Genomic DNA, 27,253 nt, shown 5'->3' with positions numbered 1-27,253 from the left:
CCACCTAGCTGCCCCTTAATTTATTTTTAACATTCTTTTTTAACAATTGATTTCCAAGTTACCTCCCTCCCTCTGAACTTTCCCCTTCCCAATGAGAAGGCAAATAGGGTGATATGAATTAGAACAATGTTTATACATTTATTTAAAAACACTGAGGAATGCTGGGAAAACTAGAAGTCAGTGACAATTAAGATGCCATTTTTTCTCATCTGAAATATATCTCAGTTGAAAAACCCCTGTCCTAGAATGTCACCAATGGGCCATGGAGGTGAAAGGACTTATCTCATACCACTCATCCAACCTTCTCAACTCCAAAGCCAGCCCTCTATTTCCCCAGAGCAGAATAACACAGAAAAGTCAGCTGTTAGCATCACCAGTACTTTTATTTGGAATAAGAGAGACCCAAGGGTCAAGAATGGTTTGAAGCCAGCTTGATTGGAAGGCTCTATTTAAAGTCCACACTTGAGAAATGAAAGTCACCAGTAATTCCCAAAAAGTTAATTTTCTCTAAGTTCAAGCGATTGGGGAAAGTGAACTTAAAGCCATCAGGCAGCGTCGTGGTAAAGTGAGTCCCTTCAAAGCTAATGACAACCTGAATGGGGAGAGAGCAGAAGCAGCTGAACCCTGAGTTTGCAGACAGGGAGACCTGGGTTCAAATTCCATCTCTAGACACTCACTATAAGAAACTGTGTTAGCTTGGCAAAGCATTTCTTCATTCTGAGCCAAACAAGGGGGTCGGACTAGATGTTTCCCGACATTTCCTCCATTTCCAAATCTGGGGTCCTATTCTGTGTTATGGGGCACCCCAGAGTCTTCTCTTCTCCAGTTAGGACCATGGCCCTTCCCAACTCCCTCTCTCCATGCTCTGATTCTGGGGTCTTACCTCCACCTTTTTTTCTGGCGCAAAGGGGAAATCAGTTTGTCTTAGTTCCTGGCCCCAACGGCCATTTACAAGGCTGTTGCAGCAGATGACCCTCCTAAAATTATGGATCTTAACTCGTGGGTTGAAGTGGAAAGCAAGGTTATTTTCATCCTTGCCTAGGTTGAAGCTAAACCTGAATTGAGAATACAGTGCCATATTAGCATGGGGCCCAGAGCTTAATTCACACCCTTAACCCCCCACTCAAGGAATCCCTGACCCAGAAGACCCTCAAAGAGACCCTCAACCCATAGCTTCTCTTTTGCAGTACCACCTCCCATACACACCCCCAACCTGTTTAACAAGTAACATTTGTACATAGTTTCCTAGCTCCAGAGACAGGGAGCTCACTACTTATCCAAACTTTCCATTCCAACTACTGGGTAGCTCCTGTAAGGAAGTTTTTCATGATGCTGAGTCCTAGCTCTGCCATCTGGGGCTAAAGCAAAGCCAGCTTGGTGCTTCTAATCAGGGGCCAAGGGCATGCTGGCGTGTAAACGATTCAGCCCTCACCCAAAGTTCAATTTTGTCTCATCCTTCCTGTCTCTCACTTACTTCTTGGCAGCAGGTAGTACAGATCCATTTATTACTACTTGTGCTCCTTGAAAAAGGTTCATTCCTTCGATATAAAAATCCTGAAGAGACCAAACATAGCAAGATTAGGGCTGCTTAGGGGCTGAGGGGAACCAGAGCTTCCATTTAGTCAGGGACCATCCTCCAGGAAAGGGGTGTATATGTGTGTGTAGTGTCAAGTGAGGCCAGAATTGAACTCAGGTCCTTCTGAATGCAGGGCCAGTGCTTTATCCACTGGGTCACTTAGCTGTCCTGCAGGAAAATCTTAGGAAGCTGACTCTCCCCAGCCTAGTTAATACTGCAGTGAGAGTTAATCCCACCTCTGTGACCTTGTGAGAAATCCTTCTCTATGGGACTCAGTTTTCCCATCTGGTAAATGAAGAACTAGCCTACATAACTGATGCAGTCCACTCTTCATTTTACTGATTAGGAAACTAAGACTGAAAGAGGCAAGAAGTGACCTTTCCCAGGTCACACAAATGAACAAAAAAATCAGAAATGGAACATAAATCTTTCCTGGGTGCCAGGCCCATGCTCTTTTTCTACCACTGGCTGCCCCAGTGCTATCTTAGGCTGGCATGATATGTATCCTGGCACTTAGGCAAAGATGAAGGGGGAAGGGAGGACAGAGGGTCTACCCCAGGGGTAGGAGACAGACTATATAGCTGGATGGGGAAACTCCATGGTAGGTAGGTAAGCCTTTCCTTGCCTCCCTCATACTCCCCAGCCATTGTCCTGGCCTCCTCATTCTCCCAGAGCTGTCCTCTTCTCACTAAGTTGGGAAGGAATTTCTTCCCAAGACAGTTTTCAGGAAGAGCTTCCCTCATTCTCCAGTGCCAAGTCTTTTTCCCAGTCTGGGGCCAGAATCAGCCAAGCCCAAGAGAAAGAAATTTCACAAAGAAGGGGGAGATTCAGAAATAATTGGGAATCAAGGGTGACCTTGGAAGAAACACTAATATAAAGGCTCTTAGCTTCTCCTGCTCTCCACCACTTTGGGAGAAGGGTAAGGGATCCAGGACAGCACAGATGTGAGGTCCCTTCTTGTTCTAGATCAGTGGATAATCATGGGGGTGGGTTGGGAGGGGGAGGATAATCTTATGAACTGGTTTCCTAGGGAAAAGGCCACAAGTGTATTTGGGAGGTTGATGTGTGAGGTCTTCCTTGGAAAGTGGGCGGGACTAGAACTGGGACCATAGGCCATAGGAATCCCTTGCCCCTCCGCCCCTCTACTTCTGCCATCTCCAGCCTTCTCATTTTCCAATGGAGCCTCCTCAGCCTGGACTCCTGTCCCATCAGGCTGGGCTCAAGGTCACTTTGTAAAACTCACATTGATTCCAGAAAGTCTGATCCTTTGGCAGAAGATTCATCTCTGCTCACCTGGTCACTTTTCCTGCCTTCTCATCTCAAGGAAGGGGGTGCGCCCACATCCTGCCCCCACGCCCAAGCAGATGTAGCTCTTCAGAGCCAAGGGACAATGTCACCTTCAGCCATGCTGAATCCCACTTCCCCCTTGCTCCCCTCTCCCCGGGATCTTTCTGGACTTACCAGTTTGTCAAAGACCTCGGACCAGTAGCCTGCGATAGCCAACAGCTTGAAGGGGAGGGGAGCATGGGAGGCTCAGCCCTTCCAAGGGCTAGGCATCTCAGGGTCGGGGGATAGAGAAGACGCAGAGAGAGGGTCGAGCATGCGCAACCGTTCCAGAACACACACACACTTCCCGAGTCTTCAGGTTCCTTTCCAAGCACCAACGCCAGAGCATCCCCCAACCTATAGGTGGACAAGGACCCCCTCAGCGTATTTCCTGGCGCACTCACCTTAGGCATGACTGAGGGTAAGGAACGTTCCTGCGACTCTCCTGGCTGTGCTGGGACCCCGAACGACAACCTCAAGTCCAAGCCAGAGATGGTAACGCAGAGCGGTGCTGGACCCTTCAAATAGATGGTCGGGAGCCGGGCTTCCGCCAAGTCCGGAGTAATCCCGCAACCCAACCCGGCGCTCTCGAACTTTACGCCAAGGCGTATAAAAGGGGAGAAGGAGGAGGGCGGCGGGGGGGGGGGGGGGAGTATCTGAGGGGCGGGGCCGGAAGAATTGTTGAAGTCTTTCTTGGAAGGTCAGCCAATCAAGGAGGAGACAACCCCCAACAAATCAAGCTCCATCCTTTTCTAGCTTTTCCCCACACCCAACCCTTCAAAACTGTCCTTTGGGGGATGGGATTGGGGCGAGTGGTCGAGAGATTGTGGGAGCCAGTGGGAAACTACTTTTAGAATGAAAAAGAATCAGATATTCTCGGGAAGGGGCTGGAGACCATGTGGAGGGAAGGGCATAGTCCCGTCTGGGTGAGAGTTGGCTCCCCAGGCATCTAAAGAGTACATGTAAAGCGGGAAATCCTAATCAACGGATGTCATAGCGTGGAGGGACCAGAGAGACCATTTGGTTTCTTTACAAGTGGGGAAACTGAGGCCCTGGGGTTACTTGGGCAGTAAAGAACTGAGACAGGACTTCTACCCAGGCCCTCTGACTACGGTGCCTTTTTCACTAGGTCTCATGAGAGGGCCCCCAGGAAGCCTCTGACACATCCTCTCTTTAGACACCTACAGACCCCCTCCCATCAGACAAGGAGACCAAATGAAAGGAGAAGTTGCAAGGTTAGAGGATAGAGGCCCGTGTAATTCATTAAAACGGGGAGGGGGGAGCAGCTAGGTGGCGAAGTAGATAGAGCATCAACCCTGGATTCAGGAGGACCTGAGTTCAAATTCGACCTCAGACATTTGACACTTACTGGCTGTGTGACCCTGGGCAAGTCACTTAACCCCAATTGCCTCACCAAAACAAAAAAATGAAAACAGGGAGGGAGATGAGGGAAAAAGGAAGATGTTGAGGGAGAAGATGTGGGAGCAAGGACCCCCCCTGATTGAAAAGAAAGGATCTTCAAGACAATCTCAAAGGACTAATGATGAGCCTTACTATCCACCTCAAAAGAAAGAACTGATGCTGATTGAACACAGACTGAAGAATGCTATTTTTTCCAATTTCTTTTATTTTGTTTCTTTTATTCAAGTTTTCTTATACAGAATGACTAATATGATAACGTTTTACATAATTGCACCTATAAAACCAATATATGATTGCTTACCACCTCAGGAAGGTGTGAGGGGAAGGAGGCAAGGGTGATAACATTTGGAACTTAAAACTTTAAATAAAAATGTTTATTATTTGAAAAAAAGGAAAAGAAAAGAAAAGAAGGAACTTTCCCTCCTCATCTTGCCTACTGCTTCATCCTTGCCACTTGTCTTCTCATGAGGGAGAACTGAAAGCCAGGACCCACAGCTGCAAGTCGCTTCAGTTCTCTCAACTTCACTGTCCTCATCTATAAATTGGGATCAGAATAGAATTAAAAGTAGGGCATTATAGTGGATAGAGATGCATTCCCTTAAAGTCAAGAAGACCTGGGTTCAAATGTCAGCTCCCTAGTCACCTAACTTCTCAGTGCTTGAGGAACCTCTCTAAGATAAGGGTTCTTAACCTGGGGTTCACAGATCTCCTTAGTGGCCATGGAGAGATTACAAGGGATGTATGAACTTGGAGAGTGTAAAAGAAATCAGATCTCTATTTTCAAAGAACTCTAATGCAAATGTATTATTTCCTTCTAGTCTCAGAAAAACAAACAAACATTTTTCTCAGAAGGGCTTAAACAGACTGCCTGGAGCTGGGGGCAGGAGGGTCCATGACCCAAACCAATTAAAGGGCCTCTGAACCTTAGTTGCAGAAAAGGTTCTGACTTGGGTGAGGGGAGATTGACTCCCATGGGAGTTACCTATGCATAGGATGTCCTCCCAGATTGGGTCCCTATCCCTGTCCCCTGACACAATCCTCAAATCTCCATTTTGAAGGGAACTCCCACTTCTATTTAAATAAAATCTTCCTTTGAAACATTCTCCCCAAGTGGTCATCTGGGCTCCCTTTGAAGGTCTCCCTCCCTATGGCATCAAGTGGTTTCACATCTGGAGAGCTCCCATTTTTGGATTGAATGGAGAGGCCCCTCTGCACCTTTCACATATTCCTCCTGCTTCTGCCTCTGGGGCTGAGTAGGACTAAGCTACATCCTTTCCTGTAGCACAGCCCCTCTGTAATTGCAGGCAAGGCTCATGTGGCCAAAACCAATACCCCTAGCAATTGCTTGTTCCACCATCTATGTCAAGGGCAAGAGAGACACTCCAGAAACCTTGGAGAAGTTGAAGAAAAACAGGGCAGAACAAACACAGCTCTTCTCTGCCTAAACCCTGACCAAGCCCAAGGGCCTCCCCTCCTGAGCCTGATTCCAACCCTTTCATCTTCCACAGTCCTTACACCACACCACTATCCCACCCCTTGCAGTGTATGACCCTTAGTCAGCTCATAGCTCTACTCAATCTCAGTTTCCTTCTCCATAAAAAGGAGATAACAATCGTGGCACCAGCCCCTTTTCCTGGTTGTTATGGATGAAAGATTAAATGAGTGAGGAGACAAAGGCTCAGTCTTTCAAGCTTATCAATGTATTAAGCAAACTCTGGCAAGTGCCCAACAAACCAGGACCCTGCCCATTCTTCACCTTAGGGCTGCATCCCAAATGCAGGAGGAGACAAATTCTTATACATGAAAAATTATTAATCACATGGGGACAATTGATTACCAGGAAACAATACAGGGGCAGGTGGTTGGCCCAGTGGATAAAGCACTGGCCCTGGATTCAGGAGGAACTGAGTTCAAATTCGACCTCAGACAGTTGATGTTTACTAGCTTTGTGACCCTGGGCAAGTCACTTAACCCTCATTGCCATGAAAAAAAAAAGGAAACAATACAACCTTAGTTTATATGATTTCTAATTGGAAGAAGGATTAGGAACTTTCCAAGTTGGGAGGGGGGAGAATGAACAGGTACAATACCTTGAATTCTTATATATTTGATTCAGTTCTCTATATATTTTAGAAATAAGGTCTTTATCAGAAACAATGGCTCTAAGGAAAGAGATGTGTATCCCTAAGTGTCTTTATGTAGTCAAAGGAATGTGGAAACAACAACGGATTGATCAGTATGGGACCAGTTTTCAGAGGAGACACAGGGGTTACTTGAGATACGTAATAGGAGGGAAATTCCATGTTCTGTCTTTGGATCTGACCAGGAGTCTGGTCATCCTAACCTGGGTCCTTAGTTTAGGGTCTCTAAGGAGCAGAGAGACATAGTCCAGCTTCCTAGCCATGCAGGGCTGGGTTAAAAGAATAAGATAAGACTTTCTCCCAATTCCCACAACTAAAGAAAGTTTTCTCCCAAGAAAGAATTTGAAGGAGACCCATAATTGAATACAAAGGGAACTGGACTGACTCCAGATTTGATTATCAAGATGCAGTCAGTGTGGTTCATTCCATTCCCAGAATTAATCCTTTGGTGTTAAAATCCCCTCAACTTCCTCAATTTCCTCTTTTGAATGGTGGTAGAGTGGAAAAAACAGTCCATCCCTGGATAACTTACCTATAAATTAAATTCAGAAGCATTTTCATTAATTAATCATCAGAATGACCTTAGGTGATAGATCAAACTACCTAGTGGACTAGTTTTGAGAGGGTGGATTTATATTTCAAAAAGGTAACCAAGCAAACTCAAGCTCCAGGAAGCAGAAGGCCAAAGGAAAACAATGATCATCAATATTATCTGACATCATGTGTCCTTGCATGCTAGGGACCTACTCCCAATGTTCTTGTAATCAGCATATTTTGAGTCCCAGATGCCTCCTGTAGCCCTCTGGTGCCAGGGAAAGCCTTTTCTTGGACATTCTGGAAAAAGCTTTATTCTCAGGGCAGCTCTGAAGTTGGCTCTGCAATTCTGGTTCCAGATCACTTGTAGAAGCTTCCTAGATAATTCTGCTAAAATCTGTCAGTAACAAAACATCATACAATTTTGTACAGTCTCTAAAATTTACTTCTCCAATTCTAAAACTTCAGAGAATGTCAGTTTTTATATATCACCTGATGTTCTTTAACTAAATCCTGTACCTGATATCAGAGTCTTAAAAACAATCCATGAGGGTCTGACTTGTAAAAGGAGTTCTTCTGTATTTAAAAATGATCAAATAGATACTCTAGAAATAGGAAAACAGAGTGTTTTTTGGAGGGAAGTACTTTGCAAATGTTAACTCCCTCTAGAAATAGGACTTGGTGCTATGGGGTAGAGCCTTCCAAGCTTCTATTGGTCTGTCCAGCCACAGGTGGACACACTATACCTTGCCTACAACATAGTGATGTCATTTTGGTCCTCTTAAAGAAGGAAAGACCATAGTCAACCAGGGCAAGAGATACTTGTGGAAGTCCAGAACCTTGAATTTGAGACCTCTGTCCCCCTTCCTGGGTCATGATTCCCATTTTACAGAAAAGGAAACTGAGGTTCAGTGTGGACCTGTGACAGCCCTGGGTCACACAGCTGGCAGGGCATTGTCTGGATTGTAACCCATGTTTCTTCTACCTTCTCCTTCCTCACAGGGTGAGACAGGGCAGCCCCAGCGGTCTTGGCAGGTCACTCTCCCCGCTCTGCTTGATGGGCCTCCCAGTCAGGGCTCTCTGCCTAGTCCTAGTGATCCATTCCCTCCAACAAGTGACCATATGCTCTGCCTGAAGCAGGCATTGGGTGACCTGTCCTGGGGCTTCCCAGCCTACCTAGGATGGCTGCTGGAGCCCCTCTAAGGCCTAATCTTCCTTTAGGACTCAATTTCTTCACACCTGAGCTCTGATGTCCCTGCCCATAGATTCACCTTCACTTGGGGTTCTAGCTACTTCTTTCTGCCTCTCTCAAATCTCTCCTTCTGCAGTATTTTTTTTAGCATTTGGGGGTGAATATGGTGACAGAGTCCAGACACTGGCCAAAGGAATATGGGCAGGAGAGCTCTGATGAAAGGCTCAACTCCCATGGGTACATCACCCCATGGACAGAGACACAGGAATTAAAATTTATCTAGTTCCAAGTTCTTGGGGTTTGCTTGAAGAAGAGGGGAGCTAGGTACACTTAGTGGGCTCATTTTGACCCCTCCTGAGGAATCCTAAAACGTTAATAAATAAAATAGTATATAAACCTTTATTGAGGCAGGGGATGAGCTAATCAGCAGTTCTTGGGGAAAAGATTTTAGGATCCTACCATGTTCATCACATCACTTGTGGAGCATAATCCTCATTCCACTTAAAATCTGGGCAGGAGTGACGTAGCTCCTGAAATTGGTACATACTCCCCTTGGCCGCTAGAACCTGATCTTAATGATTTCCAGCCTTCTGATTGGTCCCTTAGGAGATAGGATTCAATGACCCACACTCAATGCTATTCCAGAAGTTTGAATTAGGCTGATTGGCTCATTGGATCCAGGGCCCCCAGCTCTACCCACTGAAAGGTGTATGTGTATGGGAGAGGGGAATCCCCTGAACCAGGCAGAGCAAGGAGTTTCAGAACAATTGACATGGAGTATTCTAATCAAGAGCCCTTTGGGATCATAGATTCTGAGCTACAAGGGGCCTCAGAGGTCATTTAGTCTAACAACCAAATATTTTTCACTTAATAGTATTTTTAGGAAGTTTTTAAAATTTCATTTTATTTTTTTGTGGGGCAGTGAGGGTTAAGTCACTTGCCCAGAGTCACACAGCTAGTAAGTGTCAAGTGTCTGAGGGGAGATTTGGATTCAGGTCCTCCTGAATCCAGGGGTTGGTGCTTTACCCACTGCGCCACCTAGTTGCCCCAATACTATTTCATTTTTTCCCAGTTACATGTAAAGATAGTCTTTCCAGGTTTTTCTGAAATATACCTGTTTATCCTTTCTTATAACATAACAATATCCCATTGCATCTGTATACCATATCCACAGCCTCTTGCCCCCTTTCCACAAAAGTCATAGCTCCTAGTCTAGAAGAGAGAAAGTGGGGAGAAAGAAGGGAAGTTACAGCAGCATTGGCCAAGTCAGAGCTGAGAGAGGGGGAAAGTGGGGGCTGATCCTAGGGGTGATTGTGGAGGTGATACAGCCATTAGGGAAAGGATACCCACTGGAGGGAAACAGGAGGTCATGGGGGGAGAGGACACCTAGCCTAACCTAAAGGGAGAAGGGATAACTAACTCCTATCAGGGACCTGGAACCCAGGTCCTGACCTACCGATTCCAGAAGATGGAGAATCGTTTTGTGCCTCTTTGTGTGTGTGTGTGTGTGTGTGTGTGTGTGTGTGTGTGTGTGTGTGTGTGAGAGAGAGAGAGAGAGAGAGAGAGAGAGAGAGAGAGAGAGAGAGAGAAAGACAGACAGACAGAAAGAGAGAGACAGAGAGACAGAGTCTGTCTGTGTCTGTGCAGTGGTGGAATTGCTGGGAGAAAAACATCCAACCTGTATCAGGACATGGAGATTGGGGAAGAGGTCTCCTCATGTCCACAGGAGGAAAGAGAACAGGGGAGAAAAATTGGGAATAAGATGGCAGGTCATCCTCTTGGCTTGGTCAGGTAGTCTCAGGCCTCTAGCTTTGGTATCAAGTCTTCCATACTTTCCATGTAGTAAGCTGGTCCCTTCCACCCTGTCTCTCTATCAGTGGTGGGCTCTGCTCAGGGAGACTGAGTCAATTTGCACTGAGTGCATTTCATGGCCTAAGGCCATCATCTGACCCAAGAAACCAGGCTCAGAAAGGTCCTCAGGTCTACCCTCAGCCACACAGACAATAATTGGCACAGGTTACCAGGGGAAAGCAAGCGGGACCTTGGCACACACACTAAAGCAAAGGAACTTAGTTTCTCCTTCCCCTCATTCCCTTTGGAGAAGGGGAAGGGAACCAGGGCAGCACAGATTTGTGGTTCCTTCCTCTTCAAAATGAGTGGAGAAGTCATTGGGGGACAGAGTCAGGAGAACCTTAAGAGCTGGTTTGCTAGAGAAGAGATAGGAAAGATCTTTCTCCTCTGTTCCCATCTTTCCTCCAAGGAACCCAGAGCTTCACTGCTTTGTATTCAGCATTCTTCCAGCAGCTGGGCTTGTCCACAGTCTGTAGTCTGGTCCCCTCCCTTCCTCAAGATACAGAGGTTCTCCTGCCATTACTACTATGGGAAAGCTCTTCACCATTGCTAATCAGGCATTGACTAGGACTGTTCACTGCTTGTAACCTTTTTGAGTGTGATGGCCTGGGCTCCTGACAGTCTGGGGAAGCCCATCGACCCCTTCTCAGAATCACTTGGTGCTGTTGTCTTTCTTTCCCCCACTTTTTGTGTAGGTTTTATTCTTTTATTTTTTAACATTCTTTTAAAGAGTTTGTTTTCCAAATTATTCCCCTCCCTCTCACCTTTCCTCTGACTATCAAGAAGGCAAACAAGGTAATATGAATGAGAATAATGTTTTTACATACATATATACATACACAGACACACACAAACACACACACACACAGACACAGAGACATAGAAAGACACACACACCTATAGATATTTCACTGAGGAATTCTGGTGAAACCAGAAAGTAGTGACAATTAAGGTCACAATTTTTCCATCTAAAAATTACTCATGGACCACATTGGAGAATCCCTGAACTAGAGAGTCACCAAAGGACCATGGAGGTGAAGGGACTTGTCCAGGGTCACTCAGCCATTCTTCCCAACCCTAATCCCAGACTTCTCTCCCCCAGACCAGAATAATAGAAAACGTCAGCTGCTATCATCACCAGCACTTTTATTAGTAATAAGAGACTTTCAACAGTCAAAAATGGTTTGAAGCCAACTTGATCAGAGGACTCATTTGAAGATGACCTTTCCAACCTTGAAGTCACCAAGAACTTCGAAGAAGTTGATTTCAGGTAAGTTAAGGAAATTGGGAAAATTTGACTGAAAGCCATCAGGCAGCCTCACGGTAAAGTGCCTCCCATCAAAGGTGATAGAAACCTGAATGGGAGAGGGCAGAAAGAGATGAACACAGAACCCTAGGCTTGCATACAAGAAGATCGATGTATCTGGATTCAGATTCCACCTCAAGACACTCACTACAAGACACTGTGTGATCTGGGGCAAATCATATCTTCATTCTGAGTCTCAGTTTCCCCCTTTGTAAAACCAGGAGATCAGACTAGATCTCACCTGAGGTTCTCTCCAGCTTTCAATCTGAGGTCCTATTCTGTGTCATGGGATACCCCTAAAGTCTTCTCTTATCCTATTGGGACCTCGGCCTTTCACAACTCCTTCCCTTTTCCCTCAACCTCTCCCCAACTCAAGGGCTGCTGGGCTTCTTGGGTATGACCTTTGGAAAGTCACTGAGGCCTTTCCTCTATAGCTTTTTATTTTTTCCCCATGAGAATTTCCTTCCAGAACTCTTCTGTCAAATGCCAAGGGTGGATGAGATCATCTCTTGGATCCTTCCCAGGTGGAACAGCCCATGCTCTGATTCTGGGGTCTTACTTCCACTCTGCTCCCTGTCACAAAGGGGAAGTGAGTCTCTTTTTGTTCATTGCCGAAAAAGCCTTCCAGCCTTGTGCTGTAGATGACTTCTTCGTTGTCATCACCATAGTTGAATCGTACATGCATGTGCAGGCCCAGGTTAATGTGGTCCTTTCCCAGGTTCAATTTTAATCTGGGAATAGAGAACACATCTCCATCATTAGCATAGGTCCCTGAGCCTTGGAAAACCCCTATTCAGAGAATCCCAAAGCTAGAAGACTCCCAAAAGGAGTCTCACCCTATCCTGACCTGATGCTCCATGGTTTCTCTTATGCAGTACTCCTCCTACCTCCACCCAGTCCATCAAGAAACCATCTGACATGTCTAGAGACAGGGAGATCACTACTTTGCTAAACTGTCCATTCTAGCTACTGGATATCTCCTGTTGGGAAGTTTTTCCTGATGCTGGGTCCTAGCTCTGCCATCTGGGGCTGAAGCAAAACCAGTTTGGAGCTTCCAATCAAGGGTCAAGTGCAAGCAGGTATGTATAGGATTCAGCTTTCATCTAGAGTTCAATTTAGTCTCCTATCTTCCACTTACTCCTTGGCGTCACTCGGTATTTCTCCGACTACTTTTATGGTCACTCCGGGTTGGAGGTGCAAATTAGAGGCAGCTACTTCCTGAGGAGATCAAGTACAGCAAGATTAGTGCTGGCTGAGAGCTGAGGGGACGCAGAGCACCAGTGCGGGGGTGGGGGGGGGTGGGGGGGGTCGGGGGAGTTGCCACCTTTCAAGAAGGTCCTAGGAAAGTAGACTCTCCTCCAGGCTAGTTTGAATGGGGAACAAGGGGGGGGATCAAGGGTCACCTTGGCAAAAACTCTAAGGTTAAAAGGAACGTAGCTTCTCCTGTCGTTATTTTTGGAGAAGCTTAAGGTGCAACAGATGTGGGGTCCCTTCTGGTTCTAAATCGATGGAGTATCGATGGGTGGTGGGGGTAAGAGGAATCTTATGACCTGCTTTCCTGCAGAATAGGCAAGATTTGTATTTGCCAGGGTAACGAGATCTCATTTTTAAGGGTGTGGGGGTCGAATTAGGAAGGACCTGATAATTCACTCGCCCCCTGCCCTACTCCTTGGCCCATCTCCCTTTCCAGTGGAGCCTCCTCCTCCTGCATTCTGTCTGTACCATCAGGCTGAGTTGAATTACTTGTGTAAGAGTCATTCATTCCAGAGAGTTTAAACTTCTGGTAGAAGATTCATCTCTGTCCATCTCGGTCCCCTCCCTTCCTTCTCCAGACGAGAAAGGTCATTCCCCCACATCCTACACCCGTCCCCCGTCCCCAAAGCAGATGCAGCCCTCAGAGCCAGAGGGCAACCTAATCTCAATCTACGCCGAGTCCCACTTTCCCCAAGCACCCTCCCCGTGAGCAGTAGCCAGGGATAGCGAGCAGGTGCAGCGTGGGGAGAGGAATGCGAGGGGCAGCCTTTGCAAGCGCTGGGCAGATCAGGGTCAGGGGCTAGAGGAGAGACCAAGGAGCCCCAACCCACACAGAGAGCGAGGATCGAGCATCCCCACCCGCCCAGGAACACGCCCTTGTCGAGTCTCCCGGCTTCTTTCCAAGCGCCAACCCCAGAGCATCGCCCGCCCCGGGACATTCAGCCTATACGCGGACGAGTGCGCCCCCCGCCTCTCCCCTGGCGCACTCACCTGAGGCATAGCGGACGGTGAGAAATGATCCTGCGAGTCTCCTGGCAGCGCTGGGCGCCCGAAGGACAACGTCCAACTCCACCCCAGAGATGGTAACTCGGGGAAGCGTCGGACCCTACAAATACATGGTCCAGTTCCGGCTTCCGCTGAGTGGTCCGCTACCTCTAAGAGGCCTCTCCCCCGGCCCCGCCCCCGCTTCCCTCCCCAACCCTTTACCCAAGTCCCGCCCCCCCTTATTCCCCCCCCCCCCTCCCGCCGGCCGCCCTCGGGCACATTTCCTGGAGGTAGAGCAGAAAAGGGGCCGGGCAGACGGAATTTTTGAAGTTTTTCTTAGAAGGTCAGCCAATTGATGTGCAGGCAAGCCTTTGGTCACATCGCCTCCACGTCAAGTTGACTCTTTTTCGAGGCTTTCCCCCCAAAGATTCTCAAACTGCGTCGCGAATCCCTAGGGTATCGCACAACTGAATATGAGGGTCGAAAAATTTGGCAACAGTAATAGGTTATGTATACCTATTTCATATACCTATATAACCGGGGTCTCCTAAAAATGCCTTGGGCAAAAAGGGTCGCGAGTGGGAAAAGTTTAAGAAACCCTGATATCAAAACCTCCAAAAGTGTTGCTTGGGAGATGGGGTTGGGGACAATGTTCGAGAGAATGGGGAGCGAATGGAAAATTACTTTTGGAAAATGAACAAGAATCTGATGGGGATGGTGGTGATATTCAGGGTGGGTTATGCTCTGATCTGGGTGAGAGTGAGCCCTTTGGCCTTCAAAGTGTCCATCTGAAGTGGGAAATGCTAGTCAGAGGATGTCATAGCTTGGAGGGACCTAAGTAACCATCTGGTGTCTTAACCAATGGGGAAGCTGAGACCCTGGGGTCAGTGGGGCAGTGATGCTCTGAGCCAGGATTTGTTCCCAGGTTTTCTGACCCCCAAAGCAGAACTCTTTCCACCATAACACAGGGTTAAATATTCATGTTTTATAAATAGGGAAAGTGAGATTCAGGGATGAGAGTAACTTATCTAAGATCATGGTTTACTGAGTTTGACATGGTTCATTGAAGGTGGGTGGGAGAAGGGAATGGAGTCAGCTTGGTCTCCATTTGGAATGAGGGCTCAGTGAGTCTCTCCAGTGTCTTTGGACATGTCCCCCTGGATCTGTGGGTGTCTCCAACCTTACTGAAACTCTGTGGAGGTCCCCCCCTTTAATTATGAGGAAAGCCTGGTGAGGTGCCCAAGGCTGAGCCTGTGGTTTTCTGACCTGCTGTCATTCTCTGCCATCTCTGTACTATGAGGCCTCAAGGAGGCAGGCTGAGATTGTTCAGAAAGTCCTGCCATACCAGCTCAAGGAAGGGAGTAGCAGGGACCCCAGTGGTGACCCCTGATGCTTCCAGAGAATGGGATCCAGGCTAGGGCCCCAGGGAAGCTACGACACAGCCTCCCCTCAGACACCCTTAGTCCCTTCCCCTGACAATGAGACCCAATGGAACAGAAGTACAAGGTCAGAGATTAGAGACCTTTATGATGCCATTAAACCAAAGGAAGATGGCTGAGAGAGGGGTCGAGGGAGTATGAAACCCCTGAGTTAAAGGAAGGCACCGGGCAGCTAAGTGGAGCAGTGGATCGAGCACTGGCCCTGGAGTCAGGAGGACCTGAGTTCAAATCCAGCCTCAGACACAACACTTACTAGCTATGTGACCCCGGACAAGTCACTTAACCCCAATTGCCTCACCAAAAAAAAAAAAAAAAAAAAAGGAAGGCACCTTGTTTGCCCATCTTGCCAATCTTTCACCCTTGCCTTTTTTCCACTCATGAGTCACACCTGAAGGACAGGACCTACTGCTACAGCTTATTTAAATTCGATGATCCTCAGTTTCCTCATCAGGAAATTGGGTTCATAGTAGAATTAAAAGTAGAGCATCATAGTGGATAGAGATACAGTCCCTCAAAGTCAAATAGACCTAGGTTTAAATCCCACCTCCCAAGTCACCTAACTTCCCAGTGCTTGAGGTAACTCTTTAAGATAAGGGTCCCTTTATCTGGGGTTCATAAATCTCCTTGGGGTGGGGGGGCATAGAGAGATCCCAAGGGATTTGTGAACTTGGAGACGGTAACAGAAATTAGATCATTATTTTCTATGAACACTAAGTGAAACTTGTGATTTTCCTCTTCTATTTACAGAAAAAAAAGAATTTTTTTCCCTCAGGAGGGCTTCTCTAGACCACCCATGGGGCCAATGGCAGACCCCAGTCAAAGTTCTTTTGTTCTGACTGGAAGTTACAAAGAAGGTGCTGACTTGTATGGGGGTGGGGGTGGGGAAAGAAATTTCTCACCTGGGAGTCCCCATAGTCATGCAATGTCATCCCAGATCAGGTCCTTTTCCATATCCCCTAACAGAATCATCAAACCTGTATTTAGAAGGACCCATATATGTATTTAAATTATAAATTCCATTCAAACATTCCCCCAAAGTGGTCACTAGGCTCCCCTTGAAGACCTCCAACAATGGGAAGCTCCCTCCCCATGGCATCAGGTGGCTCCACTTCTGGACAGCTCCCATTGTTGCATTGAATGGACAAGTCCCTCTGCACCTTCCCCAGATTCCTCCTGCTTCTGACTCTGGGGCAGAGCAGGACCGGGTTATATTCTCTCCTGTAGCACAGCCCCCCTGTACTTGCAGCCAAGGCTTATGTGGCCAAGCCCAACACCCCTAACTATTGCTTCTCCCTCCATCTATCTTAAGGGCAAGAGAAGTACTGCATAGACCTTGGAGATGGTAGAGAATCCAGGCTCAGAGACATCCTGAGGCCTGGCCTCAGCCACACAGACAATTCCCAGCACAGGCTGCAGTGTAACCTGGCCTTCATCTCTGCATCTCCAGGCACCCTGAGCCTCTTTCCACCCAGCACTGGGGCTACAGCTCACTCCTCTCTCTGCCACTAGGCCTGGCCTAGCCTGAGTGGTCCACAAATGTGTGTAGACTGATCATCCCCTTCTGCTGTGGAGAGACTGGATGTGGTTAGTGAGGCTATAGCTGGTGGCAGGACCAGAGCTGGTCACCCCCAGGGCCAAGTCCAGATCCAGGCTTGGTTAGCCCATCTCTGGGCATGCACGGTGGAGGGCCCTGGCCTCTCTTTCTGAGGACATAGAGCATCCTTTGGCCATTGCCTGTGAGTGCTGAGCCAGAAGCCGTTAGGATACAGAATGTCTGAGAGCTGATCTCTTGCTTTCTTCCAGGCCTGGTGGGAAGAAATACTGGGATTTATCATATTTCAGAAGTTGAAAGGAGAGATGATAGGCTCACAGCAGGGACCTCACAGGCCAACTAATACAATTTCCCCATGTTACAGAGGAGGAAACTGAGGCAGGGGGAATAACTTCCACCTATAGGAGCCTAGGTGTAGAGATCTGGGAGGACCTTGGAGGCAAAGCTCTTCATTTTATCCCAGAGGAAACTGAGGCCCAGGGGCTTCTCCAAGGTCATCTGGGCAGTGAGCATCAGAGGTCCTGAAGAGGATATATGTACAACAGGAGGAGAGACAGGTACAGGTAAAATGCCCTGATGGAGGCTGAGAGAATAGACTTTCAGTGAAACCTGGAGGTGGGATTCCCTTAGTCCTAGTCCATAGTTTGCTGATGATAGCAGCTACGTAGAGCACAATCACTGGACATAGTCCATTTTCTTCCTCTTTCCCTCCCAAAATGGTCTGATATCATGGAAGCTCTAACACAGGCATCTGGTTCAACTTGACTGGGCTTCTTCACTCCGTCTGGCGGCATGGTCAGTATCCATGCACCTGGGGCCTAGCACAATTATTGGATGTCGACAGAACTATGAGATGTGGCATGGTAACATTCCCATAACATTTTCAGGTGTCATCACGGGCACAATACTGAATTTGGCCTGGATCTAAACACATGGTGGTAAAAGTGTTAAAAATCAGGATATAAACCCTTGTTTTAATTGATATCATAGTTGCCTCAACTCTGTATAAGTATCCTCCATGGGGGAGGGGGATGTAATATGCTGTATGTATCAAGTTTAAATTTGTTCTATATGGCTTATATTTTGAAGAATTCTCACTGTTTAATTTGATCACTGCCAATGCTATACTAAAGATTAGTGGAAATCCAGCAGTTAAATGGCTAAAGAAGTAAAATTATCGAGAGACAACCAGAATCCAGACCAGAATCCAGACTCCCTGATGGCATCTTAACACTTAACAAAGACAAGATTTCAAGGACTCCAAATGAACATTTTGGTTTTTTCCTTCTATTACTATATACACCATCTGTAATATGTATCTTCTGCAGAGGCTTTCCCTCTGTAGATATTGTCAAAGTGCAAGTCCATGAAGACAGCCCCTCTGGACAAAATTTTCCCTTTCTCCCATTCCTATATTGTTATTAGCATATTGTTTGTTAGCATGGGTTATGATATTCTGTTATTTTTTTTACTGCTTCATCAAGGAAACACCCTGTGTTTCTTAACGAAGTATAGGAGGGAATATAAGGAATTAATTGTGATTTGGGGTTTCCATCACTCCATCTTTGCTTCATTAAGGTCAGACTGAAAAGATGCAACTTTTAAAAGCCTAAGAGAAGATGGGTGTGTACTTTAAGAGATAATAGAACAAACAAAAGGAACTCTGATTAGATTTGCAATGTATATTAGGTGGGACTGAATAACACTAAGAACATCTATTGAGTCAAAGTATCCAACTAAAGTACCTAAGCCCCACTTAGAAATTCCCCCAGGCCCACATGGGCCTGGCCAAATTATAATGGGGACAGCCCAGGGGGTATGTTGAACCAATTGGAGACTCAGCATGACTAAGAACTGCCCTGATGGTGAGAGAGGCAGGAGGAGAGAGGACTCAGAGAGGGATGGTGAAGGAAGGTAGAGAGAGATGCTGGTATGTGGTGGACCTTCTAACCAAACCAGCAGACACTGCACGGTTAATTCTCCTTGGAACTACAGATCCCAGGGGGTGGTGAGATTGTGTTGTTTCCAGCAAGGATAGCTGAGGAAGCAGAGGTACTTATTCGAGGTACCTGGGGGGCCTTTTACCCTAGAGATTTATATTCTAACTATCTTTATCCCCTTTTTCATTGTCCCTGGCTCTATTAACTTCACTTGTGTTGTAAATTTTATTTCCATTAATAAACCTGATTTGTTTGTGGAAAAGAGGCTGTTAATCCACTTTCTTATTAGTCTGAGAGAATTAACTAAACAAAAGGCAGTTTGGAAGGGAAGAAACTCTGAACCTAGAGGTCCCCCATTATTTTCTGAACCCCAATATTACAGCAAACTGCCCAATTACCTCTCCCCATACAAAATTTGGCCCCTACAACAGACAATGAGAAATGCTCCTGATATTCTCCTGGCTGTGCTGGGACCCCGGAGTATAATGTCCAACTCCAACCAGAGATAGTAAGTCAGGGAGCTGTAGGGCCCTTCAAATAGGTGGCCAGGCATGGGGCTTCCTCAGCGTCCACACCCTGACTCCCCCCCCCCCCCCCGCCCCCACCCCAAGCACTCCCTTCTGGCACTTTTCGCCTATCCAGAGCACAAAAGGGGAGGGAGCACAGATCAGATGCTGGGCTGGCAGAATTGTTGAAGCCTTTCTTGGGAAATAAGCCAGTCAAGGAAGAGATAACCCTTTGGTCACACCCCCCTCCATATCCAGCTCTGTCCTTTTCTAGCCTTCTCCCTGACAGCCAACCCCTCGCAACTGTCCTTTGGGGGATGGGGTAGGGGTGAATGTTAATAGAGATTGGTGGGGGCACCTAGGTGAAGCAGTGGATAAAGCACCGGCCCTGAATTCAGGAGGACCTGAGTTCAAATCCAGCCTCAGACACTTGACACTTACTAGCTGTGTGACCCTGGGAAACTCACTTAACCCTCATTGCCCCGAAAAAAAAAATAGAGATTGTGGGGTCAATGGAAAACAACTTTTAGAATGAACTGGAATCTGATACTGTAGGAAAGGGACTGGGGCCAGCTGGGGGGAAGGCCATGCTGGTCTGGGTGACCATCAGCCCCCTGGCCTCCAAAGAGTCCATCTGAAGGGGGAAATGCTAAATAGAAGATGTCATAGTGTGGAAGGACCTAAGAAATCATTTGGTTTCTTAACCAAACTGAGACCCTGGGGTCAGGAGGGCAGCGAGCCTGAGCTCGCTGAGCTGAGCCAGGACTTGTACCCAGGTCTTCTGACCCCAAGTCTATTGCTCCACCCATTAGGTTCCAGAATAGTGGCCCCAGAGAAGCCTGTGTTTTTCTGGCCTGCTGTCAGCAAGCACTCTGCCCTGTCTGCATCATGAGGCTGGAGGGAGGCAGGCTGAGGTTCCTTGGAAAGGGGAGCCCATGAAGTCTCCCCTTGTACCTCTACTTTCATTGGGTCTCAGTGTCAGGGGAAGGGTCTGAGGGTGTCTGAGGGGAGGCTGTGTCCCAGGCTACCTGCCTCCCCTCCCTGGCAGCACCAGGGGTCCCACTGGGGTTCCTGCCACTCCCTTCCTTCAGCTGGCATGGCAGGGCTTTCTGAGGAACCTCAGCCTGCCTCCCTCCAGCCTCATGTGCACACAGGGCACAGAGTGCTTTCTGATAGCAGCTCAGCTTCAGACAGACTTTCTCTCCTTAGAACTGGAGGCATGGGGGACATCCACGGGGTTCAATAAAGTTGGAGCCTCCCACAGACAGGAGATGATGGAGGTAAAGCAACTGACCTGGAAGGTCCTGTCCAGCCCAATTCTCTGATCCTCTAGCTTCTCGGGTTCTAGCCAGACCTAAATCCCATGTTCCTCTGTAGGGCAGAATTTCCTGGTCTCTTATTGGCTGGTAAAACCAAACAAAGGACTTCCAGAGCAGAAGAGTTACTGGCCAATGTAGACACTGCCTGAACTGAGTTCTTGCTAAGAGGGGGAAAAGCCCCCCTGGACCTCAGTTTCCCATTATGCAAAGTAGCAGTGTTTAGCACATGACATCATAGCAGAAAGTTGGCTCTTGAAAAGGGAGTGTCTGTCTGTGTGTGTGTGTTTTCAAAAGTGCCCATATGGACCTAAACTTCTGGTCTGAGTGTGGGCTATACCTGTATTGTAGTCTTGTCCTATGGAAGAAGAATTAGACATTGCTCATGGCCTCAGAAGGAGAACCATTGTGGAGCTGTGAACTGATCCAACCATTGTGGAGAGCAATTTGGAACTATGCCCAAAGGGCTATGGGACTGTTCATACCCTTTGACCCAGTAATACCACTACTAGGTCTGTATCCCAAAGAGATCATAGAAGAGGGAAAAGTGCCCACATGTACAAAAATATTTATAGCAGCTCTCTTTGAGGTGGCAAAGAATTGTAAGTCGAGGGAATGCCCATGAATTGGGGTATGGCTAAACAAGTTGTGGTATATGAATGTAATGGAATACTACTGTGCTGTAAAAAACGCTGAGCAGGCAGATTTCAGAAAAACCTATAAGGACTTACATGAACTGATGCTGACTGAGAGAAGCAGAACCAGGAGAACAGTGCACACAGTAACAACAACATGGTATTCTCATCAGCTGTGATAGACTTTACTCTTCTCAGCAGTGCAATGATACAAAACAATTTCAAAGAACTCACAATAGAAAATTTTCTCAACATCCCGAAAAAAGAACTGTGGATTCTGAATGCAGATTGAACCATACCGTTTTTACTTTTGGGCAGTTTTTTTTCCCTTCTTTTTTGAGGCTTTCCCCTTGTGCTCTGATTCTTCTTTCACACTATGACTAATGCAGAAATATGTTTAATGTGATTGTACATATATTACCTATATCAGAGAGCTTTCCATCTGGTGGAGAAAGGAGGGTAGGAGAAAATTTTGGAACTGAAAATCCTATGAAAACAAATATTGAAAACTATCCTTATATGTAACTGAAAAATAATACAATACTTTAATTTTTTTAAAGGAGAATGAGTGGGTGGGAATTATAGGGAGGCTGGATTTACTTCAAAATAAGGAAAATCTTTCTGAAAATCAAAGCTACCTAGAGGCAGCTAGGTACCCAGTGGATAAAGCACTGACTCTGGATTCAGGAGGACCTGAGTTCAAATGCAGCCTTAGACACTTGACACTAGCTATATGACCCTGGGCAAGTCACTTAACCCTCATTGGCCCCCCCCCCACAAACATTGAACAAATCAAAGCTCTTTGGCAGTGGAACTGATTGAGCCCCCCATCTTAATGATGTTCAAGCAATGGCTTGTCCTGGGGCTTATAGAGAACATTTCTGCCTGGGTGGGATCTCTGAAGGCAGTAAATGGCAGAGTCAGAATCTGAACCTGGCTCTCCCTACTCCCAGTAGTAAGAGCTCCCCTTCCCCTACTCTTTCTGGATCACTTTCCTCATAACAACCCTTATTTGGTAGGTGGCTAGGAAATCCCACTTTCCCCATGTCATGCATGAGGACTTTACAACTCAGAAAGGTTGAGTGAATGGTCTGTGCTCACACAGCTGCCATGTTTGGGAGCTAGGACTCAGGACCAGCTGTTCTGATTCATAGTGGATAGGGTGCTGGGCTTAGAGTGAGGAAGGTCTGGGTTTCAATGCCATTTCAGGGACTTACAAGCTGGGTGAATCACTTCCCTCCTGGGGGTTCAGTTTCCTAGTGTTAAAATGAGGGGTATAGACTCTGACCTGGGAGGTCCCTTGTAGCCCTAAATCTAGGCTCTAGTGCTGCTAAGTGGTCACAGTGTGTAAAGGATACTGAGGGTCAGGGGGGTGGGGTCACATGGATGTATGAGACACTCAAGGAAAATTCAGAAGAGGAGAGGAGGGATGATAAGCTCACAGGAGGCACCTCTGAGCCCATTTAGTCCACTTTCCTCAGATTACAGAGGAGGAAACTGAGGCAGGAGGAATGTCTTGCACCTATAGGAGCCTAGGTGTAGAGAGCTGGAAGGTCCTTGGAGATCAATCTTTTCATTTGACCTCAGAGGAAACTGAGGCCCAGGGATTTCTCCAAGGTGATCTATGCAATGTGTATCAGAGGTCAAATGCAAGTCCAATACCTCAGATCCCAGAGTCAGTGAATGTCTTTCAACTCTATGCCTCCAAATCTCTCAGCTTCCTTAGGTTGGGCCTCAAAGGGACACAGTGCTTCACTGATTTGTATTCATCATCCTTCCAGTAGCTGGGCTTGCCACAGTCTGTGGTCTGGTTCCCTCCCTTCACTAAGATACAGAGGCTCCTCTGAAATGACTACTAGAGGAAAGCCCTTTACCATTGCCAGTCAAGTCTTGTCTAGAACTGCTCTGTGCTGGGGCAGCTAGGTGGAGCAGTGCATAGAGCACTGGCCCTGGAGTCAGGAGTACCTGAATTCAAATCCAGCCTCAGACACTTAACACGTACTAGCTGTGTGACCCTGGGCAAGTCACTTAACCCCAATTGCCTCACTAAAAAAAAAAAAAGAACTGCTCTGTGCTGGTCACCTTTTTGTGTGTGATGGAGAGTCTGAGGAAGCCCAGAGACCCCTTCTCAGAATCTTGTGGTGCTGTTGTCTTTCTTGTCTTTATGTTTTTTCCATGTTTGTTCACGTTTTATTATTTTAATTTATTTGTAACATTATTTTTTAACAATTGATTTCCAAATTACTTCCCTCCCTCTCAACTTTCCCCTTCCCATTGAGAAGGCAAACAGGGTGTATGAATTAGAACAATGTTTATACATTTATTTAAAAACACTAAGGAATGCTGGGAAAACTAGAAGTTAGTGACAATTAAGATGTCATTTTTTTCTCATCTAAAATATATCCCAGGTGAAAAACCCCTGTCCTAGAATGTTATCAATGGGCCAGGGCAGTGAAAGGACTTTTCTCATACCACTCATCCAACCTTCTCAACTCCAAAGCCAGCCCTCTATTTCCCCAGAGCAGAATAACACAGAAAAGTCAGCTGTTAGCATCACCAGTACTTTTATTTGGAATAAGAGAGACCCAAGGGTCAAGAATGGTTTGAAGCCAGCTTGATTGGAGGGCTTTATTTAAATTCCACGCTTGAGAGATCGAGGTCACCAGTAATTTCCAAGAAGTCAATTTTATCTAAGTTCAAGTGATTGGGGAAATTGAAGTGAAAGCCATCTGGCAGCGTCACGGTAAAGTGATTACCTTCAAAGGTTATGACAACCTGAATGGGGAGAGAGCAGAAGGAGCTGAACTCTGGGTTTGCAGACAGGGAGACTTGGGTTCAAATTCCACCTCTAGGGGTAGCTAGGTGGCGCAGTGGATAGAGCACTGGCCCTGGAGTCAGGAGTACCTGAGTTCAAATCTGGCCTCAGACACTTAGCACTTACTAGCTGTGTGACCCTGGGCAAGTCACTTAACCCCAATTGCCTCACTAAAAAAACAAAAACAAAAAACAAAACAAATTCCACCTCTAGACACTTACTACAAGACACTGTGTTAGCTTGGACAAAGCATTTCTTCATTCTGAGCTTCAGTTTCCCCCTCTGTAAAATGAGGGGGTCAGACTAGATGTTTCCTGACATTTCCTCCATTTCCAAATCTGGGGTCCTATTCTGTGTTATGGTGCAACCCAGAGTCTTCTCTTATCCAGTTAGGACCATGGCCCTTCCCAACTCCCTCTCTCTCTCCCCAGCCTATTCACAGCTCAAGGGAAGCTGGGCTTCTTTCCATTGCCCTTTGGAAAGCCACTGACCCCTTTGCCCTCCAGCTTTTCATCTGTCATCCATCAGAGTTTGCTTCTAGCCGTTTTCACTCACATGCAAAGGGGTAGAAGAGATCATCCCTTGGGTCCATGATCTGATTCTGGGGTCTTACCTCCACCTTGCTTTCTGGCTCAAAGAGAAAGTGGGCTTGTTTTCCTTCTTGGCCCGGAAGGCCATTTTCAAGGCTATTGCAGCAGATGATGCTGGTCAAATGACGGATATGAATTGGTGGCTTGAAGTGGAAGTCAAGGTTATTTTCAAACTTTCCTAGGTTGAAAGTAAACCTGAATTGAGAATACAGTGCCATATTAGCATGGGGCTCAGAGCTTAATTCACACCCTTAACCCCCCACTCAAGGAATCCCTGACCCAGAAGACCCTCAAAGAGACTCTCACCCCATAGCTTCTCTTCTGCAGTACCAGCTCCCACACACACCCCAACCTGTCTAACAAGTAACATTTGTACATAGTTTCCCAGCTCCAGAGACAGGGAGCTCACTACTTATCCAAACTTTCCATTCCAACTATTGGGTAGCTTCTGTTAGGAAGTTTTTCATGATGCTGAGTCCTAGCTCTGCCATCTGGGGCTAAAGCAAAGCCAGCTTGGTGCTTCTAATCAGGGGTCAAGTGCAAGCTGGTGTGTAAACGATTCAGCCCTCACTCAAAGTTCAATTTTGTCTCATCCTTCCTGTCTCTCACTTACTTCTTGGCAGCAGGTAGTACAGATCCACTTATTTTTATTTCCATTCCTTGTAAAAGGTTCATTCCTAAAATATAAAAATCCTGAAGAGACCAAGAATAACAAGGTTAGGGCTGCTTGGGGGCTGAGGGGAACCAGAGCTTCCATTTGGTCAGGGACCACCCTCCAGGAAAGGGGTGTGTGTGTGTATAGTGTTAAGTGTCTGAGGCCAGAATTGAACTCAGGTCCTCCTGAATGCAGGTCCAGTGCTTTATCCACTGGGTCACCTAGCTGCTCTGCAGGAAAGTCTTAGGAAGCTGACTCTCCCCAGCCTAGTTAATACTGCAATGAGAGTCAATCCCACCTCTGTGACCTTGTGAGAAATCCTTCCACTCTATGGGACTCAGTTTCCCCATCTGGTAAATGAGGAACTAGCCTACATGATTGATGCAGGCAACTCTTCATTTTACTGATTAGGAAACTAGGACTGAAAGAGGCAAGAAGTGACCTTTCCCAGGTCACACAAGTGAGCAAAAAAAAAAAAATCAGAAATGGAACATAAATCTTTCCTGGGTGCCAGGCCCATGCTCTTTTTCTACCACTGGCTGCCTCAGTGATATCTTAGGCAGGTATCATATGTATCCTGGCACTTAGGCAAAGATGAAGGGGGAAGGGAGGACAGAGGGTCTACCCCAGGGGTAGGAGACAGACTATATAGCTGGATGGGGAAAATCCATGGTAGGTAGGTAACCCTTCCCTTGCCTCCCTCATACTCCCCAGCCATTGTCCTGGCCTCTTCCTCATTCTTCCAGAGTTGTCCTCATCTCACTAAGTTGGGAAGGAATTTCTTCCCAAGACAGTTTTCAGGAAGAGCTTCCCTCATTCTCTAGTGTCAAGTCTTGGTCCCAGTCTGGGGCCAGAATCAGCCAAGCCCAAGAGAAAGAAATTTCACAAGGAAGGGGGAGGTTCAGAAATAATTGGGAACCAAGGGTGACCTTGGAAGAAAAACTAATATAAAGGCTCTTTGCTTCTCCTGTTCTCCACCACTTTGGGAGAAGGTAAGGGATCCAGGACAGCAAAGATGTGAGGTCCCTTCTTGTTCTAGATCAGTGGATAATCTTGGGGGTAGGTTGGGAGAGGGAGAGTACTCTTATGAACTGGTTTCCTAGGGAAAAGGCCACAAGTGTATTTGGGAGGTTGATGTATGAGGTCTTCCTTGGAAAGTGGGGCTAAAACTGGGACCATAGGAAATAGGAACCCCTTGCCCCTACGCCCCTCCCTTCTGCCATCTCCATCCTTCTCATTTTCCAATGGAGCCTCCTCAGGCTGGACTCCTTTATTTATTTATTTATTTTGCGGTGCAATGGGAGTTAAGTGACTTGCCCAGGGTCACACAGCTAGTAAGTGTCAAGTGTCTGAGGTCGGATTTGAACTCAGGTACTCCTGAATCCAGGGCTGGTGCTTTCTCCACTGCGCCACCTCGCTGCCCCAGTCTGGACTCCTTCTATCCCATCAGGCTGGGCTCAAGTTCACTTTGTAAAACTCACATTGATTCCAGAAAGTCTGATCCTTTGGCAGAAGATTCATCTCTGCTCACCTGGTCACTTTCCCTGCCTTCTCATCTCAAGGAAGGGGGTGCGTCCACATCCTACCCCCAAGCCCACGCAGATGTAGCTCTTCAGAGCCAAGGGACAATGTCACCTTCTAGCCATGCTGAATCCCACTTCCCCCTTGCTCCCCTCTCCCCAGGATCTTTCTGGACTTACCAGCTTGTCAAAGACCTCGGACCAGTAGCCTGGGATAGCCAACAGCTTGAAGGGGAGGGGAGCATGGGAGGCTCAGCCCTTCCAAGGGCTGGGCATCTCAGGGTCGGGGGATAGAGAAGACGCAGAGAGAGGGTCGAGCATGCGCAACCGTTCCAGAACACACACACACTTCCCGAGTCTTCAGGTTCCTTTCCAAGCACCAACGCCAGAGCATCCCCCAACCTATAGGTGGACAAGGACCCCCTCAGCGTATTTCCTGGCGCACTCACCTTAGGCATGACTGAGGGTAAGGAACGTTCCTGCGACTCTCCTGGCTGTGCTGGGACCCCGAACGACAACCTCCAACTCCAAGCCAGAGACGGTAAAGCAGAGCGGTGCTGGACCCTTCAAATAGATGGTCGGGAGCCGGGCTTCCGCCAAATCCGGAGCAATCCCGCAACCCAATTCGCCAAGGCGTATAAAAGGGGAGAAGGAGGAGGGCGGGGGGGTAGTATCTGAGGGGCGGGGCCGGAAGAATTG

General features: G+C 47.2%; 3 protein-coding genes across 4 annotated transcripts; all 3 read right to left on the bottom strand.

Annotated features, from left to right (window-relative positions):
- Positions 1–377: 377 nt before the first annotated feature.
- LOC122729060 (galectin-1-like) lies at positions 378–10,678 on the bottom strand. Its single transcript, XM_043967725.1, has 5 exons — positions 10,631–10,678; positions 3,307–3,558; positions 1,475–1,554; positions 884–1,055; positions 378–592 (listed from the first exon to the last, which is right to left on the bottom strand). Exons 1-5 carry the CDS (start codon positions 10,676–10,678, stop codon positions 446–448), a joined length of 699 nt encoding a protein of 232 aa, XP_043823660.1. The 3' UTR covers positions 378–445.
- Positions 10,679–11,184: 506 nt separating this feature from the next.
- Positions 11,185–13,718, bottom strand: LOC122729837 (galectin-1-like). The gene is made up of 4 exons (XM_043968927.1): positions 13,593–13,718; positions 12,487–12,566; positions 11,908–12,079; positions 11,185–11,397 (listed from the first exon to the last, which is right to left on the bottom strand). The coding sequence occupies exons 1-4, from the start codon at positions 13,599–13,601 to the stop codon at positions 11,251–11,253; spliced, it is 408 nt and encodes a 135-aa protein (XP_043824862.1). The 5' UTR covers positions 13,602–13,718; the 3' UTR covers positions 11,185–11,250.
- Positions 13,719–23,590: 9,872 nt separating this feature from the next.
- On the bottom strand, positions 23,591–27,206 carry LOC122727414 (galectin-1-like). 2 transcript variants are annotated; one of them, XM_043964910.1, is made up of 4 exons: positions 27,004–27,206; positions 24,993–25,072; positions 24,403–24,574; positions 23,591–23,749 (listed from the first exon to the last, which is right to left on the bottom strand). In XM_043964910.1, the coding sequence occupies exons 1-4, from the start codon at positions 27,010–27,012 to the stop codon at positions 23,603–23,605; spliced, it is 408 nt and encodes a 135-aa protein (XP_043820845.1). In that variant the 5' UTR covers positions 27,013–27,206; the 3' UTR covers positions 23,591–23,602. The 2 variants fall into 2 exon arrangements, with proteins under 2 accessions (XP_043820845.1, XP_043820846.1); XM_043964911.1 differs by lacking the exon at positions 27,004–27,206 and adding an exon at positions 26,735–26,997.
- Positions 27,207–27,253: the final 47 nt, after the last annotated feature.

Source organism: Dromiciops gliroides, chromosome 5 (genome assembly GCF_019393635.1).
Source record: "Dromiciops gliroides isolate mDroGli1 chromosome 5, mDroGli1.pri, whole genome shotgun sequence".
In the NCBI taxonomy this organism is placed as follows: domain Eukaryota; kingdom Metazoa; phylum Chordata; class Mammalia; order Microbiotheria; family Microbiotheriidae; genus Dromiciops; species Dromiciops gliroides.
Note: the sequence above shows the minus strand (reverse complement) of the source record. Positions and strands in the feature narration are given on the sequence as shown.

Bases quoted from the DNA above. Each gene is read 5' to 3' on its own strand.
- LOC122727414 (XM_043964910.1), bottom strand. The intron at 24,575-24,992 runs GTAAGTGAGAGA...TTCTCAATTCAG, and splicing joins GTACTACCTGCTGCCAAGAA to GTTTACTTTCAACCTAGGAA. The intron at 23,750-24,402 runs GTAAGACCCCAG...CTCCCCATTCAG, and splicing joins AGCCAGAAAGCAAGGTGGAG to GTTGTCATAACCTTTGAAGG.
- LOC122729060 (XM_043967725.1), bottom strand. From the start codon at position 10,678: ATGGGCTTCCCCAGACTGTCAGGAGCCCAGGCCATCACACTCAAAAAG. The intron at 1,555-3,306 runs GTGAGTGCGCCA...TGGTCTCTTCAG, and splicing joins TACCCTCAGTCATGCCTAAG to GATTTTTATATCGAAGGAAT. The intron at 593-883 runs GTAAGACCCCAG...CTCCCCATTCAG, and splicing joins CGCCAGAAAAAAAGGTGGAG to GTTGTCATTAGCTTTGAAGG.
- LOC122729837 (XM_043968927.1), bottom strand. The intron at 12,080-12,486 runs GTAAGTGGAAGA...CTCTATTCCCAG, and splicing joins ATACCGAGTGACGCCAAGGA to ATTAAAATTGAACCTGGGAA. The intron at 11,398-11,907 runs GTAAGACCCCAG...TCTCCCATTCAG, and splicing joins TGACAGGGAGCAGAGTGGAA to GTTTCTATCACCTTTGATGG.